General features: G+C 40.5%; 1 protein-coding gene across 1 annotated transcript; it reads right to left on the minus strand.

Annotated features, from left to right (window-relative positions):
• Positions 1 to 3,664: 3,664 nt before the first annotated feature.
• LOC120434092 (V-set domain containing T-cell activation inhibitor 1-like) lies at positions 3,665 to 7,522 on the minus strand. Its single transcript, XM_039601589.1, has 3 exons — positions 7,471 to 7,522; positions 5,470 to 5,817; positions 3,665 to 4,020 (listed from the first exon to the last, which is right to left on the minus strand). Exons 1-3 carry the CDS (start codon positions 7,520 to 7,522, stop codon positions 3,902 to 3,904), a joined length of 519 nt encoding a protein of 172 aa, XP_039457523.1. The 3' UTR covers positions 3,665 to 3,901.
• Between the last annotated feature and the right edge of the window lie 11,543 nt (positions 7,523 to 19,065).

Raw genomic sequence — 19,065 nt, forward strand, 5'->3', positions numbered from 1 at the left:
TGATCTGCACAACAAACCAAGGTCAGTAACCTTCTCCTGTCACAGTATAAACCTGATATCAGCTACACCGTAATAGAAGCTCCGAGCATTTTTTTATATTGTGGCATAATATCATAGTTATTATGCTAAGCTATCCAGGAGCCTGCTGAAAGTTCATCGATGCTACCAAAAGCATGAAGGAAGTATGTTCACCTGAAGAAAGTGCTATAACTTTCTTGGAGGTTAATGTTAAAAAAAAACTAATCAGCTTTGACTGAGCTCACAAAGTTCACCACAGCAGGTCTGCTTTGGACCTCAGTGCCGGCTTGTACTTAATATGCATCCTCCTCACAGCTCGTCTGACTGTGAGTCCCAGCAGCTCTCAGTTCTTTAAAGGAGAATTTGTGTCTCTGAGCTGTGAGGAGGACGACAGCTCTGCTGGATGGACTCTGAGGAGAAACACAAGCAAACAACAGAGGACTCAGTGTGGAGATGGGTTTGGAAAACCAGTTGGTTCTTCCTGTAACATCACTGTTTTCCCGTTGGACAGTGGAGTTTACTGGTGTGAGTCCAGAGAGGGTCCCATCAGTAACATGGTTAACCTGACAGTCACTGGTAAGCTGAGTGTGTGGAGTTAGTGTTGATGAAGCTGTGTGTAAATGGATGAAATGCTGTAGTTTGTCTCTGTGTTGAGGTGGATCAGTGATCCTGCAGAGTCCTGTCCTCCCTGTGATGGAGGGAGATGACGTCACTCTGCTCTGTAAAACAAAGACCACTCCCTCCAACCTCACAGCTGCTTTCTATAAAGATGGCTTGCAGTGACGTGCCCGTGAGCTCCGCCGGCAGCCAGCTGTGCCAGAGTGACCGAGCCCCAGGCAGGGGCACCCCACCCCCAAAGTGGCCCGAGCGAGCCCCAGGCTCCAGGCCCCAACAAGCAGCCTCCAGGAGTGAGCCGGTGTGTACCTGGACGCCCATCCCCGGACACAAAGAACCACCAACGCACCGATGTCTGAGGGCTTCTGCCACTGGGAGGGGAAGTGGTGGGGGGAGATAGGCCTCCATACCTTGGAGGGCCTGAGATGTCCCCAGAGAGGTGGCGTCTGATACCCAACCTGACATATAGACACAGACATACAGGCACACACAGATACAAACATCCATTCCCACCCTCGTGCTCTCATGTGCAATTACTCAGCACTCACCCAACGTGGAGACAGACATAAATAGACACTGTACACACAATCACACTCCCCAAGCGTACTCTAAGCCCCAGGTCCAGATACCCTTGCCCCTGGAGGGGGAAACTGCACCCAGACCCAGGTGGTGTTAACTTTTTCCCTGGGGTGGAGAGAAGCAGACTGCCCTGGCTCGGCAGCAGCAGGAAGGGCCCACTTTCCAGACACCAATCGGGCGGCCCACTCCTCCTCCTAGCCCCCCCTCCCCACCAGGCAATAGAAAACGGGGGGGTGTGAAGACTCCAAACCTCCCTCAGCCCGCTCATATGTAGTGTTGATGTATGTGTGTTCTAAGGTGCATTTAAAACCCAGGAGGGCATGGAGCTACCTGCCAGAGAGCCCTCAATGTCTACATGTATTTAAAATTGAGAGGTGGGCAATGATGCCAGGGGTGAGGTGTACACCCTGATGGTCTTTTGGATTCCGTGTAGCGTGCCCACCCCCAAGATCCTATATGTATGTGTAATGAGAGTGTGAGTAATGTGAAGGTGAAAGTTGTGAGATAAAATTGAGGCAGAGGCAGCCAGAAGGGGACAGGGGGTGATGCCTCCCCTGCATCCTGGTGACACAACTTTACCCCAAGGCCCTGCATGTGTGGGTGATTGTGGTGGAGCCGGAAGAGGGAGGCAGCTGGAGATGGGGAGGGAAGGAAGGGAGGGGCAACTGACCCCTCCCTGGGCCAAGCTCCCCCACTGACCCCAGTAGGCACCCCCATACTCTGCAACCTGCCAGGGAAAGGGGGGCCCAGGCCCATCCGGACCGGGGCCCAGTACAGCACCGCCACCTGGCCCCACAGAGCCCGGGACAGCCCACCCGACCCCACCACAGAGAAAACTGCACCCACCCCGTCATCCACTCATCTTCCAGACTACACAAGACAAGCTCTACACAAGGCTGAGTTCTTCCTCCACCTCTCCTATATCTCCCCCACCTGCAGAGTGAGCTCACCTCTTATTTCATCCACATATTCACCTGAACCTGAACTGTTGCTGTGCGTTGCAGAAGTCGACGAAGATGCTATTTTTAAACTAACTTCAAACTCTCTTAAATGTAAAAATCACATGTTTAAATAATAACATTATAGCTGATTGGCTTTCCTTTCATCATGTTCACCTGTTTATACTTAAATCTCTTCCCTTCTGATTCTCTACAAACCAGTGTGACCTTCACTTTGGCCTGTTTGTCACTAAGAGCTAAAATTAGGAGTAAAAATGCTTTAGTGTGTAAAAATGCTACCCATTTTTACTGAAATGTTCTACAGATGGATGTGACCCTGTCAGAGCTGTCTCTGCAGGACTGTTTAAAGCAAACTCTCAGTTGCTTTAATTTCTCTTAAATTCTACTGAAATTAATTTAGGCCTGAACATTTACGTCCTTCACATCCATTTGAATATCATATGAAGAAATATGTGAATATGATTTTGCAAATTTGTGTGGTTGTTAGCAATACTCACTGTGTCTGATACTGAAAACATAAATGTGCCAAGAAACAAAAATAATCAAATTTAGTCAGTAACGCTCACACTTTAAAAACAAAACAAAAAACATTTATTTTATTTGTTTACAGCAAAACGGTTTCAAAAAAGTATTAACTCTGAGTCCACGCCTGGCTTTAGATTATTAATGACTAACCTCATGGATCATCTCCGGTGTTCTTCCTGCCACATGATGCATTTGTCTCTACCCATCAGGGACACTTGTTAGCACTCATCCGTCGTGTCCTTGGGCAAGACACTTCACCTACTGGTGTTGGCCAGAGGGGCCGATGACTAAATTGTAAAGCGCTTTGGCTTCCTTGAAAAGCACTATATAAATGCAATCCAATGTTGTTATTATTATTATTAGTTGTGTACTTATTACTTTAGTATTGTAACACTTTGAAACAAGCCTGCAGCTCATTCAGAGGCTTTAGGGGCACACAAGAAAAGAAACCCATTCAAACAAGGAGAATTTGTTTTGTATTCCTTGATTTCCTTTCTTGTCTCATCGAACTGAACCAAATCTGCCACAGCTCGGCAGGAAGTGAGCTTGGAAGCACAAAACTCATTTTCAGTCTTTTTATCTTGTTTTCATTGTTGTTGGAGGCCAAAGTTACAGGTGAAAGTACACATATATGAGAACAACACCACAGTTTAAATGGTTTAAAAGGTGGAGCAGTGATCACAGAGAATAACACCAGCACATCACATAAGAAAGAAAGGACGGGAGAGGAAGGTGCGATCATCTGATGATGGCCTGCTCGTTTATGACCTAATAACCTTTTGTGTTATTTAAGGTTATGTAGAACAGCAGGTGTAGGTTTTACTGGGTACTTTTGAGCTGTTTGATAAATTCCACCTTTATCATAACTTTACACTATTTAAAGAACTCGGAGGAGACTCACCTTAAGCTGTGATGTTGAGCTTGATTAAGCACTTAATCTCATCAGTGCTTTTGCTGAATAAAATCCAACACTGGTTTGTTCCTGAGGTTCTTTAGAGTTACTGGTGATCGTCTGATCCTCAAAAACACCAGATACTATCACCATTATCATTTAGTCAGTGGGTTTTCTTTTTTTTCCCTGTCCCAGTGCAAAGGCTTTCAGGGAAAGTTCTGGACATGTTTCAAACTCATTGAATTTCTGTCCATCAGTTCATCTGTCGTTCAGCCTGATCACAGCCCAAGTTCCGACTCTTTTGCTGTTTTCTTTACACCAAATATCCAACAGCAGCAACAATGAGAAGCAGGCTGGAAACTGATAGACCGGATATAAGTCCAATAGATCCATCCTTCTTCGCTCCTTCCTTCCTGGCTCCTTGTCTTTGAACTGCAGGAGAGAAACAGATGTCAGGTGTGTTAGGTAGGTGATGAGTGAAGAACAGAACAGGAACCAGCTTCACTGTGAATCATGACCTGTTTCCTGATTCTTGCTGAAAACCTTTTCAACCTTCAGCTAAATCTATCTACTGTGGCCTGAACTGGTTTAATGTTGCCACACGGATTGTCAGAGTGACCACAAAGTGACTGAAAAGCTCTGAGGATGCTTACTCTGTCAGCTTCTCTCTTTCACTCTCGCTGTCATTACTTTCAGTGTAACACTTGTTTTAAAGCACTCAGGGTAACACTGTGGTGGCCAGCCGGCTGGGGCCGTAGGTTCTTGACAGCTTCCTCCCACAGTTGAAAAACATCTACACGTTAGGTTTACTGGTGAGTCTAAACTGGTGTTGATGGTTTTTTGCCTGACTGGCAACCTGTCCAATCTGTCCAGGCTGTACCTGTCTGTTGCCTTCTGGCACCTGGGATAAACTCAACCCCAACCTTAACCTTGAATTTGATGAGTGGAAGTGGGCTGGGTTAAATCTCACCAGCAGGTGGCGCTATTGCTTTGTCTGTTCATAGGTTGCATTGCGATATCTAGTAGCGCACAGGCAGAGTCAGAAGCAGGAAATATTTCTCACATGTGCGCTTGTGGTTTAAGAGCCATTAATGAACCAACTCCATGCTTATTTATGACTTTGTGGAAAACGCTGCCTGTGAGTATTTTGAGCTTTTGACATGTTTATTATTTTTTTGGTACTTTAGGTACAATTGTTGTTTTTATGGAAGTTAATTTTAAGCAACAGGCTACTATGTAACTTCAGGTCTCATTGCACCTTGTTTAATTTTTACACTTCAGCTGTAAAATGTTCAGGGGGGATTGTTGAGGACTCACACGTTTGTGAATTGGATAACATGAGAAGGAAGATGAATTAAAAATCAATACCATAGGTGCAGATACTAAAAATCTCAGACAGGTATAACTCTCAGGGATATTAACCTCAAGGTCAGAGGTCAAATGAAAAAAAATCCTGTCAGGTGACGTAGGATACTGAAATTGATACCATAAGTGCATCGACCCTGAGACTGAAGTATATGTTTCCTGATGTCTGTTAGTTTTACTCTGTTTGCATTTTGAAGGGCCGTCTTAATAAAGTAGACAACACACCTGTCACTGGTCAAAGAGCTGTCTGTCTGCTTAGCTGTGATTCATACTGTAGTAGCAGAAAAGGAGGAAAGTGGATAGATGCACATATCTTGGCATTTATGGAAGTTGATATTTTACTAATAAACCAGTTCAATAAATGTATAATCATAAGAGTATATACCTGAAGCCAGGACATGACTATTAAACTGGATGAAAGCAGGATGAGTGATTTCTTACTCTTGATTTAACCTGCTTGTCTTGCTCATCGAGGGACAAACTGATAAAGAGGACACACTCGAGGCTTCTACTCACCTGCAGGTGTAACTTTCAGCTTGGTTTCCTGCTTCATCTCAGATCTCTGGCTGTGGTCTGTTTCATATGAGATGTGGCACTCATATGTTCCAGCGTCGTTAACGGTGATGTTGTGGAGAATGATGGACATTTTTCCACTTTTCATGTTTGGGTCTTCCAGCTCCACTCGACCTTTGAATAATTCATGCTGGTATGTTTTGTAAAGACGATCTTCCCGGAAGAAAAAGACGTAATCGTCTGCTTTCAGGTCACTCTTGGTCCATGCTAGCCGTAAGATGTTCCCTTCATGGGGACCCTGACAATCGAGACTTGCATCCTCTCCAACCTCCACTTCTTTCTCGTCTTGCACTAAAAGAAAAGAAAAGAATCCAGAAATACTGCACACCCCAAATTATAGTTGGATTAGTGTTGTTGGTTAGTGCATTACAATCATTCTGGACAGGCTCATATTTGCTACCTACAACCAGCACACTGTCACAGCTCCATTTTTCTATAATCCCAAACCTCATTTACAATGGTAAAATGGTAAATGGCCTGCATTTATATAGTGTTTTAATCGTCCCTAACGACCCCAAAGCGCTTTACATATCCAGTTATCCACCCATTCACATACACATTCACACACTGGTGATGGCACGCTACATTGTAGCCACAGCCCCCCTGGGGCGCACTGACAGAGGCGAGGCTACCGAACACTGGTAAAACTTTGGAAAGTTTTTGGAAATCTGCCAGTAGAAAAGTTTAAAGGATGTTTGAGGTGGCTTGGTGGTGGAGTTGTTAGTTCTGTTGTCAAACAGAAAGAAGGCCCTGGGTTTGAACCCACTAGCTGAGGCCTTTGCATGTGCAGTTTGCGTATCCTCTCTGTGCCTGCATGGGTTCCCTCTGGGAACTCTGGCAACCTCACATGCAGGTGATGCAGGTGTAGGTTGTGTGGATCTGTGAGGTTGACTGGAAACCTGTCCAGGATTTACCCTCTTTCTTCCTCTTTGGTGAGTGGGATAGCCCACAGCACCCACAGCATCTAAATGTGTCAAAAACTGTTTACATGTAAATTTAAATGTCTCAGTTGAGGAAAAGTTAAAGTGCTGATGCAAACTAAAACAATCATGAGCACTGAGTATGTGTGATTTAGGGCTGTCACTAAATCAGGTTTTGTCTGTGTGGCTAAAATGAGACTATAATGATATTATTAAATGTGTGCTGTAGAGAAAAAAATAGTATCAGCTAACTGTTGTCTCCTTTTAGTAAATTTCTTATCCATCTAAAACTGATGCACTGCTTGCTGCTGAAAACACACACACGCACACACACACACACACACACACACACACACACAGCTTGTGTGTGCCTTTGCTTAGAAATCTTCAAAATCTGCCCACAAGCGAGCGCAATCCAAATCAGATAACAGTAGCTGTGACCACAGAGTGAATCTATACTAACAGTAGGCTGACTACAAAGGGAAGAACCCCCCACAGCTGTTATTTTTCAAGGAAGTTTGCAAAGCACTGACGAGAAAAATACTTTAAATAGTTTGAGGTCCCGGGCCTCACTGTAGCAGAGGAAATCACTTTAATGAATCCATTGTTACTATGCTGTAAAACACTGAAAACAAAAGCATTTTTGCAATGATATTAACTTGATCAAACTGTTGCTTTAAGTACACAATAAAAATTACACTTCAAATAAAAAGTAGATCACAGTTTATTGTAACAACATTTTCTAGAGTAGGAAAGTTAAAGTAGAAATAAATAAACAATTAAAAACCTTGGCTACACCAAAGAGTCAGTGTGCCTAAAATTAAAAAATCACACATTCCTCTGATCGCCTGTGAGTCACTGTCTCATATTATCATGTTAACAGCACATACTGCACGATTTCTGTGCAGCACAGAAACATGTGGATTCAATGATAACCAACTGAAATGTAAAAATGTAAAAATTTTCCACAGAAATACCATTAAAGAATAACAATGTAACAATGTAAACATGCTCTTTCACTCACCTGCAGATCCAAGAATTAGAGCCAAAAACAGGAGGACTTGGAGAGTGTTCATCTGTGACAGGTGGCAGACAGTGGAGTGATTATAGGAAGCATTAAGCTTTCACATGAACCGGGGGGGGGGGAGGGTACGTGGTTAAAAAGAAAGTAGTGTTTTAGAAAAAGTGAGATCACATTTATTTAATGCTCTATAGTAAAAAACTAAACAAAACACAAAGACAAAGCTGCTCAAAGTGATGAACATGATATGATATAAAAACTAAAACATTAGGAATCTGACATACAGTTTAGATGATGTCACTCATCTCAGGCTTTTTACAGGAATTTGAGCTGCTTTTGAGCAAAGGCAGCAGGGTCACGTTGGCTTCTATAGATCTGGTGCTCAGGGCCTCTGTGCTGTGCTTTAAGATGGCCATTTTCTAGACACTAGTAAGATTTCTTCGTTTTGTCCTCTGCCTGTGTGTCAGTGGTAGACTGCATGATTTTGGATTCTCCTGTTTGGTCTCATCTTCAGAGTCACTCTGTCAGCTCATCTTGGAGTATCATCTTCCTGATTTATTCATGGATGCTGTCCTGATGGCTCAGGTCTTATTCCTAGTGTTGGGTGTTACGGCCCTAGCAGGGCCTCCTGAAACTACTATTGTGTGGTTGTGGTGTTCTCTCTCCGCGTCCTTCTCTCTTGCTCCACCCCTGTCTCTCTATCACTCTTCTCTCTCCCCAGGACACAGCTGCTGTTCATTGGCCTCATTTACCACCTGGGCCCAGTCAGCAACCACCTCTCTGAGGTCATATAAGCTGGGGATGAACTTAATGTGAGAGGGTGGTTTTTCTCTTGTGTTTCCACATTGTGTGTCAAAGGTGTCGGGAGAGATCCTATAGTGTGGAGTTGTGGAAGCAGTGTGCAGTGTAGCTGCTTTGCGTGATTAGTGTGGGCTTGTGGGTCTCTGCAGCAGTAAAGCTAGCTGCTGCTAGTGACAGGGTGAGCTTGTGGGCCCCTGGAAGTGCCTCCTCGTGGTGTGGAGTTTTTTGTTTGGCTGTTGTGTTCTTTGTTGTTGCCACCTTTTTCTTTTTCTAGTGTTATTGGACAGACGGCTGTGCCGGCTCTTTATGTTAAGGTTGTCTATAATAAAAACTCTTATTTACTAAACACCTGTCGGTTCATCTTTCATTCTGTTCTGGACCCATTTGTTACCAGTCCCCACATACACCCCTAGACCTTCATCGTGGGGACGTAACATTGGGATCTCTGTATTTTTAAAAATGGCACAAAATATAAAAAATAGAAATTCCTCAGGAGGACTTGTGGTGTGTGGTTTTGTGTGTGTGTGTGTGTGTAGCTTTATCTTAAAATGACTAAGAACAGTCCCGATGTTTTTGCAACTGATGGTGGCTTCTCTGTTTGTCTGTGGCATCACTGAGATGGTCGTGTCCCTAACAGACCTGAGGGTGGAAAGAGAGCAGGGGTGTTCACACAGTTTCACTTCTCTGTTGTTAACGATTGTGATTGGCTCATGTTGGTAAAATGAATCATTCCTGTCACACCAAAGAAGTGGGTACTAACCATTAAGAACTCTTTGGAATTTGTGTGTTTTTTAAAGTTACAGGCCCTCAGAGTGCTTTGGAAAGGGGGTTAAACTCTCAAATTTTGACAGCATTTTTGATTTCTCATAAATTGATAAGTTATTCACAGAAACATTCACAACAGTAGTCAAAGCTGGCACATTTATATTTGAGGTTCATTCATGTGCCTCATGAAGACTCTGAAACTGTCTGACAGACGTTTGGGGATTTTTTTTTCTTCACTGTGGTGACGAATCATTTTCATCACTTTCCTTTCTTCGTGTTCCTCCTTTGTTCTTTGTCTTTGGCTCTTCCACCTTTACCTCTCCACGGTTCTGCATCAGCATCAACCACACCCGTGGTTCATCACCCCAACTTTCCTCCTCACGAACACAAAGTGAAACCAGAACTGTTTGTTTATTCTGCATCGATCTACAGCCCGACCGATCCAACAGTGTCTGTGGAAGTTTTTTTCCTCTGATGTCTTTTCCAACTCAAACCTGAGTGTCATTTCTCTTTAGTTCTTTAGTTCTGAGCAACACAAACCTTCTGGTATCAAGTCAAGGAAGTCAAGGAAACCCTCATTTGCAACATGCAAGTTTCCCTACAGTGAAATGGGACCAGTTGTGTATAATATGAGTTCATGTCAATAAACAACTGGGTCATTCTCCTGGGACAGACTGGGAAAAGAGACATGTGGAGACAGTTCATTTCCAGGCGAAGGAGTCGGCTTGTTAAATAACTACAGTCCTGTTCCACTCTTTGTCCACATCAGGAAATGGGTGTTTCATGTCAATGGTAACTTTATTGTCCCTAACGGGAAATTGCCGTATGTCCATACAGAAATATAAAAAAAACAAACAAACAGGCAAACAAACACATCACATACACACAAAAAATAATATAAGCCTGAGAAATGAACCCAAATTTTATCATCAAAAAAGAAAAAGTGCAACGTGCAGTGGCAACTTATGGTTTGTGTTATTAACCATGATAATAGCACTAGGTACAAAAAACAATCTATGTCTCTTTGTCTTCACTGCAGGCACTTTATAACGATGACCTGATTGAAGCATTTGATAATCATTAAAGGGAGGATGATCTGAACACAACAAGACAGAGGTCGCCTTCCTCAGCACCTGCCTGTTATGAAAGTCCACAAGCTGGACCTGAGACCTCCCTGAAATCTGACCAGCCACTTTAACCAGGTTGCTAAGTCTGGTCTTATTATTCAAGGACTTATTACCGTACCAGGCAATGATACAGAAGGTTAAAAAAGATTTAATAAAACTATTATAAAAAAAAGAGTCATGATTTCAGACGAAACATTAAAACCTCTTTTAAAAAGTACAGTCACTGTTGGACCTTTTTCACTGTAGCATCAAAGTGTGACTCAAAGGACAGAGACTTATCAAAAACAACCAGCAAACACTTAGAACTGTCCACCAGTTCAATGGCTGCAGCCTTTACTACTGTTAGTGCAGGATGATGTTGATGTTTGTTGATCTCTAACAATGGCTGATCACACCAAGAAGCAAACATCCACAACAGGCCCATGAGAATGCTCTTCATCATGAAGGAGACTCACAATGACTGTGTGGTGATGATGATGATGAGCTGAAGCAATGAGGAAATACAACAGAGTAAACGCACAGAATAGATGCACACACCCAACAAACATTTGTCACGATTCCAGTCAGTCAGAGGTACGGAGCCTCTTTTATTCAGGCGTCAGTGTCACTTTTAACTGTCTGCTCCTCCACCCTCTGCTCTCAGCTTGTTGTCTCTGTGTAGATGTAGTAACAGTAACATATGAGGAACTTTATTTCCTCTGGTTGGTTTCAGAAACTTGATTGGTCCGTTCTGCTGACTGGAAGCATCAGAACACCTTTCTTTGTGGACAGATGCTGTTTGCAAAATAATTAAATGGCATGTGATAAAATTATTTTGTTTTGCTTATAACTTAATATAATTGTGGCTTCATGCTTGGCAAATGAAAGGTTGCTGGTTTGATTCCAGCTATAGACACTAAACCTCTCTGGGATTGTGTCAGGATGGGTATTTAGTTTAAAACTGCCAAATCAAACATGGAGCTTTAGCAACCTCCCGTGACACGTGGTTGATATGTTATTGCAGGACTCACCTCCTTAAAAAGTACACTGTAAAATGTAATTCTAGCTGTTTGTTATTTCAACATATTATTCTATATCAGTTTGACGATAGATGACTGAAGTTGTTGTTATAACATAGAATTACAAGTTAAAAACGTCCCAATTACACAAAAAAAAGCTAACTTGAAAACTCATGTCCAGCTAAATCAGAAACTTATGTGAACTTGACAATGCGGGTAAGTTGAGCACAGCAGGATTCAAAACTGCCTCACGTGACTGCTACCGAGGTGCATCATGGGGAATTGGCGGTTAACCACATGCTCACTTTACTTGGACGTTTTCTAATCGTCTTCTTTGGAATATGCTTTCAAGGTGAGTAACATTGGTTATAACTATAAGGAAAGAGAGCTACAAAAGTTGGAACATGTTTTGAATTTATGGCATGATGTGTGTTTTTCTCTTTTACCGAAATGTTTGCTTTAGCTAATGTAACTTTAGCCGACAAGGTCCAGCTTGTGTGTCATGACCAAACTTGACCTAATAAACTGACACATGGCCTTTTTTATTGGTTTAATGTGGCACTGACCAAATCACAAGTATTGTGCCGCTAGCTTTAAGGTTGTGCACTCACCCTGTTGCGATATTAGCAAGCTAACTCAGCTAATTAATAAAGCTTATTTCATATTGTCTCTGTACTTGTAAATTTCTTTCAAGTTCACAGGCTGTTGTATTTTGGTGGAAGTTCATTTTGGCAATATTTCCAATAACTGGCTGGGTTCAAAAAGAACTTTTGGCAGGACTCGGATGCTTGTTGTCATCTGTTTATCCCTATGTAATCACTTAAGGTGTTATTAACTGCTGCATGCTAAGCTGCAAGAGTGCACTGAGGACTGAGACAAAATATGGTCTACAAACCAGCATTATATTAGTTTTTATCAGATAGTCCTCCAGTGTGCTTATTTTTTGCTTTAATTCTATTGTGCAGTTATTTGTTACCCTGAAATGCTTTATGCTTAACAACAGCTCACTATTTTGACTTATTTTTGAACTCTTGTGATCAGTATGACTAGATTGTGTGAGTTTCCATACTAAACGAGCTGTAGTGATAAAATAATTGGCATCAGAGACACTGATTTTTGGCATGGTATACTGCAGAAGTTTTTTTTTTTTTGCATAATTTACCTTTTAATTAAACTGCATTCTCTGTATTGTAACAAAACTAACATTGTTTATATGTCAGAAAATTAGCAAACATGAATAAATGGCGAAAACAATATAATTATAACATATATTTTTATTTTACTTATTTTAGGTCTGTGAAGCCAAACTTGATGCTGGGGATTTATTTTTGTCAGTGGAGTCAAATGGTAAGTTACAATTTGTGCATTTTGTCATACTGGAAACACCACAGATTATATTGTAACTTAATAGCTCTGTAGAACAAATGATATAAAGATTGTAGTGTCAGGGTACTTCTTAAGAAGTAATATGGCACTATTGATGATCACATGCAGGTGGCATAAACTAAATATTCAGACGTGCTACCAACAAATGATTCATTAACAAAAGCAATGGAGCAGACTGTTTAGGTTCTTGTGGTTGTAATAACATCCATAACTGCAAGTTTGTCATTAATTTATTTTCACAGGTCTAGATGATCACATTTGACTTTGTCATTTAAATGAGGTGGACTTGCAAACTTTATGCTCTTTGGGGTAAATTGCTGTCCACTACATATACACAGAATGTGCACAGTATTTCAGATCTAAAAGGGAGTATGTAATGGACTTGCTGGCTTTAATGTAAAAAGCCTGTTGTGTAACTTTAATGAGGCAGTTGGACTAAAACAGTATTGCTCATCAAGGTAAACATCTGAGGAATAAGGAAATTGTTACTTGTCCTTTTACTCAGTGTTCTTTTTAATCGCACGTTTACTAAAGTTTTACATCACATAAGTCATTTTCACAATCATTCTACTTTAAAAGATTTCAAGACAGAGCTTATTGTTCTCTGAACTTCCTTGTTTGCTGAACGGCAGGTAAAGTGCATCTTTTGTTTGTTTGCTTTTGTGTGTTTGTGTTTTCTCTAATGGGCCTCAGATGACTGTTTGCTTAAATTTGGGTCTCAAAGAATCTTTTTAATTCTGCCTGTACTCTCCACCCTCTTCTTCTATTGCTCAGGTTGAAGCAGAATTTGCCCGTCTTATATCTGTTGACCTGAAAGGGTTCCTTTTTGCTGTGCTTGACCATTATGGAGAGGTTCGTGGAGCTGTACAAAATCAAGAGCGGCATAGGAGGGCTAACTAGGCTCATAAGATGCTTCGAGATGATGTAAGTGTTCAACTGCGAAATCTAATCCTTTGTTTAAGTTTTAGGTTATCCAGTTCAACTGATGAACTCATTGAAAGAAAGCTGATAAGTAAAGTCTGTCATCATATTTCACAACTGGACATTTAGTGTGGTAACTTTTACAGAATCTATGTATATTGGTGGTAGGTTGGATATCATATTCTACTTGAATGTCCTGATAAGCCTGATTCAAAATCTCCAATGATAATCATATATTGATGGAATTATGCATCAAAAAGCTGTGAATTTGGAGCTGTCTACATGCTTCATAAACACTGTTTAAAAAGTGTTTTTGTTTTCTTTTGACTTCTTTGACCAGAGCCCTACACAAAGGAAGAGGACAGAGGACCTCATTTTCTAAAGGAAGATCCCTCACACACTTTCAAGACTGTGAAGGTTAGCATTGTTTCTTTTAGTAAATTTAATAATGACAGCACCACAGTGGATTTTAAATTAAAAAGTACATGTGTACTTTTTCCTCACCAAATGTATTATTACAAGATCTTTGACACTGGATTTGGTCTGGGTTTCAGAGTAACTAACTGGCAAGCTAGCATTGATATTATTAGTGTCTTGTGTTTATTCGTGTCTTCACCAGGGTCTTTGACATTTCGCTGCTGTACTGTTCACTTCAGCTTTACGTTTGATTTCTCACATTGTATATTGTAATGGCAGAGATATTAGGATATTTAAGGGGCTGCAGTGGCTGCTACAGCTGTGGGGGCAATACTTTGGTGAAATGTCCTGGACCCTGGAAAAGAGACTGTGTAGACTGGGTAAGCAATTAAAGGTTACTGGCCGAGAGTCATTGGGCAGCTGGGTAAAGGTGGATGTTGATATTCAGTGCCAATTATGCAACCTGTTCAGCCATGTCTATATGCTCTTTTTCATGCTGTTAATATAGGGGAAAAAATAAACTCTAATCAATAAACTGATTAAAGAAGCATTGTCTATGGAGCCATAATCTGATCCTGTAGTGTAGCTGCAGTTTGCACATTTCGTGTATTCTCAGCCAGATTTGGTTTAGAGCACAGCCAATATTTAGCATAAGTAGATTTAAATTCACACACTGGTGATGGCAAGCTACATTGTAGCCACAGCCACCCTGGGGCGCACTGACAGAGGCGAGGCTGCCGGACACTGGCACCACCGGCCCTCTGACCACCACCAGTAGGCAACAGGTGAAGTGTCTTGCCCAAGGACACAACGACTGAAACTGTCGGAGCCGGGATCGAACCGACAACCTTCCGATTATAAGACGAACTGTCAACTCTTGAGTCACGATTCAGTCATCCACCCATGTGTGTGAATGACTGAATGTGTAAAGCGCTTTGGAGTCCTTAGGGGACTAGTAAAGCGCTATACAAATACAGGCCATTTACCATTTAAATTGAAAATTTTGTTTGAATTCTGCAATTGAAGACATGCTCAGTTATTTATGAACATGGTCTTTGTTTAAAGCAAGAAATGGATTTGTAACATGGGGGTGCATATCTCATTCTGAAAAACTTTAACAACTAATAAGTGTTACCCAAAGCCAATCACCATCATCCAAAGCATCAGTATGGCTCTTCTTTGGAAAGACATGAATTGTTAAGCACAAGGGATATTGTGTAATTGTAATTGTAATTTATTTTTTTTTTTGTCTTTGAACCCTTTTATAGCCGACAGGTATTGAAGACACGTTTTCTAAGAGGATGAAAGTTGGCATTGCGATGGTGAAAGAAGAAGACATCGATGTGTTGGTTGTCCTTGAGGCGGCAGTAATCCTGTCTAATCTGAGGGATGTCTCAAGTGCCATTTCCATGCTGATGGGCCTTCTTTTGCCCTCAACATAGACTATCCAAAGGAACTTAAGGACATCTTTGAAGTCATTCAGAACATCCTAATGAACATTGGTGGAAGGCAGTGCATCTCACTAGTGCATGGTCTAAGAAACAGACTCTTGCAGAAAGCCATGCAGAACTGTAATTGTATGATCCTTAGTGTTAAGGACAGTTTTATTTTACTGTTTGTTTTTTTTCTTCTTGCAAGTTCTCATTCTCACTTTTGTATGTCACTAAATGACTACACTTTACATTCCAGATTAGACAATTACTCATTTGTTCATGGTTTAAGAAACTTATGTGAACAACAATATAATGGTGGACTTTGCAGATGCTTATCTCATGCAAGTCAGTAGTTTTTCCTTTGTTTTGCAATTGAGCAGACTCAAACTAATGTTTCTGAAATATCCATATTATCAAATGTTTCAGAAGCATGCAGTCATTTTCAGAGATATTGGTTCTGTGGAATTTGTTGCAATTGTAAACGAAGACAAATACAAGAGTTTGATGTCTTAGTTATTATAAACTGATCTTTACTGTCACTTATCAAAGGTTTTGTACTATTTCAATATTTCAAGTTTTATGCTAACAGGTGTGACTGAGCACAATGAAGTTTAAAAATTTTGTAAATGTAAAGAATAACTTTTCTAAAATAGCAAGTGTCCCGTTGATACATTACATTAATGCAGACTTTATGTTGTTACTTCACAAGAATCACTACTGCTCCGAGAGTATTGGTCAGAATTTCATCTTCACCCAAACTGGGCTCAAGACCAAGTTCAAATTTATTGTTTCACAGGGAGCAGCCTTTGAGTTTTGATGGATTGTGAGCCTGATGAGCTACGTCACTGATTTTTCTGTTTCTCAGATGACTAAGATGGCACAATAAATGGTGAATGTTGGGTGCTCATGAGTAATTGTCTTGTCATGTTCTTAAAACAAACTTTCTGTATGAAATGATCAGATAGACTTTAATGGAATCTGTGGGGTTTTATTTTTTTTCTGTAAACAACAGAAAATTAATTTAAAGGAATGTAGATATTTAAACCTGAGATCTCAGATACACCTAACAGGTAGTTTTGCTGAAATGGATGTTAGAAAGCCAAAAAAAAAACAAAACAAAACTTAAGATGTTTAATACACATTTTTCTTTACATCCAGTCAATCAACTCTGATAATTAAAATGAAACTGATTTACAAGTTCACTCAGCTACCTTAAGGAGCTCAGTTAATTAATAAACTTAAATCAACTTAGCTAACAGATTATGTTAGTTAAGCTAAAATAGATTCCTAAGTTAAAAGAACTACTAAAGTATTTGAATTAACTAAAAAACCCAAGTCAACTGAACTAGGACAAGAGTTTAAACAATAGATTATTTTAATTTAGCTGAAAGGGTTTTCCCAAGTAAAGATGACAATTAAAGGAGTTGAACTGACTAACAAATCTCAGTCAACTAAACTAAGATGAAAGTTTAGACAACATGTGATTTTTCATTAAGATAACAATTGGTTGTGTTATAAGAACAAACTCTATTTCTTGACTTAACTTAAAATTTTAAGGCAGCCCTTTACCTCATATTTTTAAGTTGAAACAACAAGTTATATTTTACAGTGTACAGTCTTTGTTGAACCTTTTTCACTGTAGCAGTAAGATCTGGCTCAAAGGACAAAGCCTTATCAAGAACCCCCAAATACTTATAACTGTCCACCAGTTCAATGGCTGCACCATTTACCACTGTTAGTGCAGGATGATCACACCAAGAAGCAAACATCCACAACAGGCCCATTGGAATCCTCTTCATCATGAAGGAGACTCACAATGACTGTGTGGTGATGATGATGAGCTGAAGCAATGAGGAAATACAATAGAGTAAGCACACAGAATAGTCCACCAGTTCAATGGCTGCACCATTTACCACTGTTAGTGCAGGATGGGTGGATGTCTTCCTGAAGTCAATAACCATGTCTTTGGTTTTCAAGGTGTTGATCATTGAGAAGGACTGATCACCATGAAACAAACTCATCCACAACAGGCCCATGGGAATCCTCTTTACCATGAAGGAGGCTTACAATGACTGTGTCATCTGCATATTTAATGAAATGCCTGTTGACCTGTGCACTGCGACAGTCATTAGTGTGCAAAATATACAGTAGACAAGAGAGACAACAACCTTGTGGTGAGCCAGGAGAAGAGTTCAGCTGTTTGGAAAAACAGCCGTTTACTCTCACACACTGAGATCTGTCAGTTATAAAAGCCTAAAATCCAACCAATGAGATTAGAATCAAGTTTAAAGTGGTTAAGAAGTTTGAACTGCAACTGAAGAAATAATTGATTTTTTCCATACCTCTGGAACCTTCTGTTGCTGAAGTGATAAAAGAAAGATGTAATAAAAAATACTACATAATTGCTCAGCGCATGTTCTAAGCACCTGGCCACATATATAATCAGGACCTGGACATGTATTAGTCTTACTCATTTTAAAAAGATTTCCCACCCTTCTTTCATCAAAGAAAGAGCACTCTGGTGCTCTCTATTAAGAAATCAAGTATATTCCTTAAATTATAATTATCATTAAATCTCAAATAAAATCTATTCAGCTCATTGGGACCTGGGACCTGGAAGGAAGATTGCGTCGCAACAATCTCCGTATATATGGAATTAAAGAAGGTGCTGAGGGGAATGATATGATGGCATTCAGTACAGCTTCATAAAGAAAGAACTTGCCCTTCTGGAAAATGAGGATTTGCAGATTCAGCGTGCTCACCGATCACTGCGACCAAAGCCGCAAGATACAGTGATTGCAAGGTCAATGTCAGGTTAATGTTCAGAGGTATGACATAAAAGACAAAATTTCGAGAGCAGCTTGGGCTAAGAAAATTTCTTATGATGGCAAAACTAGACTATACAACCCTGCTAGAGCACTAAGATCGTCTTCCCAGTCACTTTTGGTACAGCCAAGTCCCGGCTGAAGACTAGAGGTGACCGCACATTTGACTTGGCTGCACCTGATCTGTGGAATAACCTCCCCATTGCCATCTTTGAGTCTGATTCCATTCAATCTTTCAAATCACGGTTAAAAACCTATTTATTTAACCTCGCCTTTTCCATCAGTTAATGCTTTTTTGTTAGTTAGTTTAATGCTTGTTGCTACCTTCATTCTATTCTTAACCTCTTTTAAGTATTTTACATTTTTCTTTACTCTTTTATATTTTACACACAATGTTCTAATATGCTTTTATATGTATTTCTGTGTTTTTAATTCTAGCATGTTTGGTACTTTGCCATGGCCTTCATCTTTCTGTTTTACTTACATCTGACCCCCTCACATGTTCAGCACTTTGGTATACCACTGGTTTTTAAATGTGCTATATAAATAAAGTTTATTGTTGTTGTTGTTGTTAGTAGGACAGATATCAAGAGTATAATAAGGCACAAATTGAAGGAAAGGTGGCAAAAGCAATGAGAGGAAGAGAGGAAAGGGCGATGGTTTTACAAAGTCCAAAGGAAAATGAGAAGCACAGGAAGCAACAGGAGAGAGGAGACAGTTATATCTCGACTTAGATTCAGAAACACTGGTTTGAATGGCAAATTAGTTTTAATAGGGAAACACCGTACAGGGGAGTGTGAGTGCAGTAGAGAACAGGCAACAATAGAACATGTTTTATTGCATTGTAAATAGTATGATGCTGAAAGACAACTGATCAAAAAGCTTGATGATATGAAAGTGAAAGTGGATTTGGTTGTTTTATTTC

The sequence above is a fragment of the Oreochromis aureus genome, linkage group 3 (assembly GCF_013358895.1).
Source record: "Oreochromis aureus strain Israel breed Guangdong linkage group 3, ZZ_aureus, whole genome shotgun sequence".
NCBI classification, from domain to species: Eukaryota; Metazoa; Chordata; class Actinopteri; order Cichliformes; family Cichlidae; genus Oreochromis; species Oreochromis aureus.